The following is a 3,823-nucleotide window of genomic DNA, read 5'->3' on the forward strand; positions in this document are numbered from 1 at the left end:
ATGGAAGCCTGGCTGAAGGGTGTTTCCATGGAAGGATTGCCCAGGAATCCGAGGCCCGTGCCAGACACAGGGAAACCCTGGTCAAAAACAAAAGGAGCACCACCCATCAGGGTTCGGATCGGCTCCGGGTCCTAAAGGGGGTCGGGTTCAGACCGAGTCCTTTCTGTTCCCCTCCAATGATCCAGGCTTTCCTGAAACCTGGTAAAGAGGGTCGGATCAACAGTTCTCCAGACTTTCAGAATCCGGTCCTGGTCCTGGTCCTGGTCCTGGACCTGGAGGACCTCCATCCTGCAGGTTTTAGATGTTTCTCTGCTCCTCAGCAGCTCTTCAGGTTCTGCAGAAGCCTGATAATCACTCAGTCATTCAAACCAGGTGTGTCAAAACAGAGAAACAACTAAATCCTGCAGGATGGTGGCTCCAGGTCCAGGTCCAGGTCCGGGTCCAGGTCCAGGACCAGGACCAGGACCAGGACCAGGACCCCACTGCTTCAGAGACTCTCTCTCTCAACAGTCGCAGCCGGAGAGAAACGGGTTTTAGTTTCTGAGATTAAACTGAGATTGAACTGAGATTAACCTGAGATTGAACTGAGATTAACCTGAGATTGAACTGAGATTAACCTGAGATTGAACTGAGATTGAACTGAGATTAACCTGAGATTAAACTGAGATTAAACTGAGATTAAACTGAGATTGAACTGAGATTAAACTGAGATTAAACAGACACATTTCAGACTCTTTGTGACGGATCAGCCTGTCGTCTGCAGGGACGTTGAACTCCTACCTACGAACACAAATGTGCCAAAAGTTCCACTTCAGTCAGACTTTAAATGAAAATTTCTGTATATTTTTGTGTCTCCAACTAGTCTCAGCCTCAGTTCAGTGAGATCCAGACTTTCCAGACAGTTTGACAGGAAATAAGAAGTTTAGATTCTTAAAGACGTGATGATCAGCTGAGGGATGGAGGATCTCTCAGGTCCTGGTTCAGATGTTCTGCTCCACACAGAACCCTGTCTGTTTCTTATTTGCCTGAACTCTTCTGTGTTTCAGCTTTATTTGAAACATTTATTCCAGTGATTCGTCAGCGGGTCAGAGGTCAGAGGTCATCTTGTCTCTGAAGCTGCAGGAACAACCTTCAAACCATCTTCCCTGGTTGTTGTTCTCTGGATGAGTCACGGCTCTGATGGTATCACTGATGGTGTTTACGTCTCCGGGCCTCGGCCCAAACTGCGCCTTGCGCTGCTTCGCTAAAGCTAATCAAGGAAACGACTGTTTGTAAACCTCGTATCAACATCTGGGAGCAGTCGCCTCCGTCTGCAAACCACAGCAGCTTCCAGCAGCACACACACACACACACACGCTGCAATGGAAACTTCTGTGAAAGTAAATCTACCGAGTTAAAAATACGGCGTATTAATGTGGACCACATGTGGCTCTCTGGCAGAGAGGAGGAGGAGGAGGAGGAGGAGGAGAAGTCCTGGGGTTTCTGCAGCAACACACACACACACACACACACACACACACACGCAGCCTGCTGCTTTACCTTGAGCCTTCTCCACGAACACCACCTTGGAGTCGTGCTGGAAGTTGAGCCCGTCCAGGAGCATCCTGTCCCCCCCGGAGGCTGGACCCGTCTCCAGGCTCTGCTTGTCCACCAGCGGCAGCTCCTGGGCCGATCTCTGGGCTGGGGGAGGGAAACCAGAACCAGGCTCAGTCCTCGGATCACACACACCCACTCCCCATGCAGACCCGAGCATCCAGACCGAGGCGCAGTCACCGAGCCGCCGACTGCAGCTGCTTACAGAGACGAGAACTCAGGCAAGACTGCAGATATGGAGCTGAGACTCAGAGTGGTAGTAGCTGAGAGTCATCCTCAGCACGTGCTCTGAGCTGAGACTTCTCACCGTTTCACAGGAGATCCTGGAAAACATTATTACCCAGCTTTGACCAAAACACCATCATTTCTGAACAGAAGATGGTTTTAGTCCTAAACTCTGGGAGAAGAGCTGGCGGGTGATAAGCATTCCTTTCTCATGTAAGAAGGTGTGAGACTCATTTATTGAATAAACTCTCGTGACGATGTGAACTCCAGCTGACCCGCCTGAGTTCTGGGCTCATCAGACGCTTCGTGCGGTTCTGGTTCTGGTTCTGGTTCTGCTACACAAATTAAGTCTCAAGAAGTAAATTAAAGACAGTAGTTAAACCCTGATCTCCGAGTCCTGAAATAAACCATTGTTAGTTTCTGCACGGCCGCCAGAAAGCTGCTGCTTTGTGTGTGAGTGTGTGTGTGAGTGTGTGTGTGAGTGTGTGAGTGTGAGTGTGTGTGTGTGAGAGTGTGTGTGAGAGAGAGTGTATGTGTGTGTGTGTTAGTGTGTACGTGTGTGTCTTATTTATCTGATATCTCTGCCATTAAATAATTAGACTTGATGAATGTGGAGTTCCTCAGGGATCCATCTTGGGGCCGTTCAGATCTTCTCTGTGATGAAGAGGACTCTTCTTCCGGAATCAAACCTGTGACTCGGTGGCGGTGGGGGCGGGACTTTATACTCACAGCACTCGATGGGGTTGGACACCACCTGCAGGGACACGGTCCTGCCGGCGGACTGGTTGAGGTGGACTCTGAACACCATCCGGACCCGTGTGTTCTTCCGCCCGATGTCCGTCTCCCCCTTCCTCAGCTCGATGTCGGAGTTTCGCAGCTTCAGGATTCCGGCGCAGTCGATTCTGTGGAGGCAACGTGACGTCAGGGAGATGTTCACCACCAGAACCAGCTCTCATCCGTTTCACTCTTATTCTTTAAACTTTCCAGCTGCATTCCTCAAAGTCTAGTTAATGTCAACTTTTGCACACATTTAAGCCTCCCTCTCACATTCCTCTGTGCAGCGCTGCTGAAGCTATCAGGTGGAGATGCTGAGGACGTGTGCTGAGCAAAACCAGTCCAAAGAAAAAAGGTTTGGAGTCGTTTTAATGTAAAAACTAACCCAGAGGCAGAACGGATCAGATCCAACATAAAGAACGAGAAGAACTGAGTTTTCTGTGAATGTGGAGCCCTGAAGGACTTTAAAACCAGCTAACATGATCAGTTAAGATGCTTCAAATTAGCTCAAATTAGAAGAACTAAAAAGCTTTGTTGTCTCCAGGTTTGAGAGGAGAAACATCTTCATCTACATCTACAGAGGAGTCCAGGATGAGTCTACATCAGCTGAAGACTACCAGGCCGTTCACTGAAGCAGGTTTCTGGTTGAGGACCTCCTGGTCCGACTCACATGGCCCGCATGTTGTTCTCCGGCAGCAGCGGGATCTCCAGCACCTTGGTGTTGTTGTGCAGGACCTCGTGGCTCGGCGTGGACACCGTCTTGCCCGTGATGCGGTGGACCTGGTAGAAGGCGTGGGGCCTCAGCAGCCTGTCGTCCGCCGTGCCGATGAAGAGCTGCAGGGTCAGAGGTTCGCTCTCCATGTAGCCGTGGAGCTGAGGGGACAAACACACGGGTCAAGGTCCGAGCCGGGGCCAAGCCGGGTCCCAGCCGGCCCCCGAGGACCAGCCCCGAGTAGCGACCACTGAGGAGCGACCCCGAACAGCGGCCCCGAGGAGCGGCCCCCAAAGAGCGGCCCCTGGGAGTGGCCCCTGGGTGTGGCCCCTGGGAGTGGCCCCTGGGAGTGGCCCTTGAGGAGCGGCCCCCGAAGAGCGGCCCCTGGGAGTGGCCCCTGGGAGTGGCCCTTGAGGAGCGGCCCCCGAAGAGCGGCCCCTGGGAGTGGCCCCTGGGTGTGGCCCCTGGGAGTGGCCCCTGGGAGTGGCCCTTGAGGAGCGGCCCCCGAAGAGCGGCCCC

The 3,823-nt window shown here is 52.6% G+C and overlaps 1 protein-coding gene across 1 annotated transcript in view; it reads right to left on the minus strand.

Annotated features, from left to right (window-relative positions):
- Positions 1-702: 702 nt before the first annotated feature.
- The window catches only part of LOC108229266 (nuclear factor of activated T-cells, cytoplasmic 1), a 10,257-nt gene continuing 7,136 nt past the window's right edge, over positions 703-3,823 (minus strand). Inside the window, exons 4-6 of the mRNA XM_017404934.3 lie at positions 3,263-3,465; positions 2,548-2,720; positions 703-1,680 (exon numbers count right to left, since the gene is read on the minus strand). Of these exons, the coding sequence (XP_017260423.3) occupies positions 1,394-1,680; positions 2,548-2,720; positions 3,263-3,465 (663 nt within the window). The 3' untranslated portion in view covers positions 703-1,393. The remainder of the gene's footprint in view (positions 1,681-2,547; positions 2,721-3,262; positions 3,466-3,823) is intronic.

Source organism: Kryptolebias marmoratus, linkage group LG5 (genome assembly GCF_001649575.2).
Source record: "Kryptolebias marmoratus isolate JLee-2015 linkage group LG5, ASM164957v2, whole genome shotgun sequence".
NCBI lineage: Eukaryota > Metazoa > Chordata > Actinopteri > Cyprinodontiformes > Rivulidae > Kryptolebias > Kryptolebias marmoratus.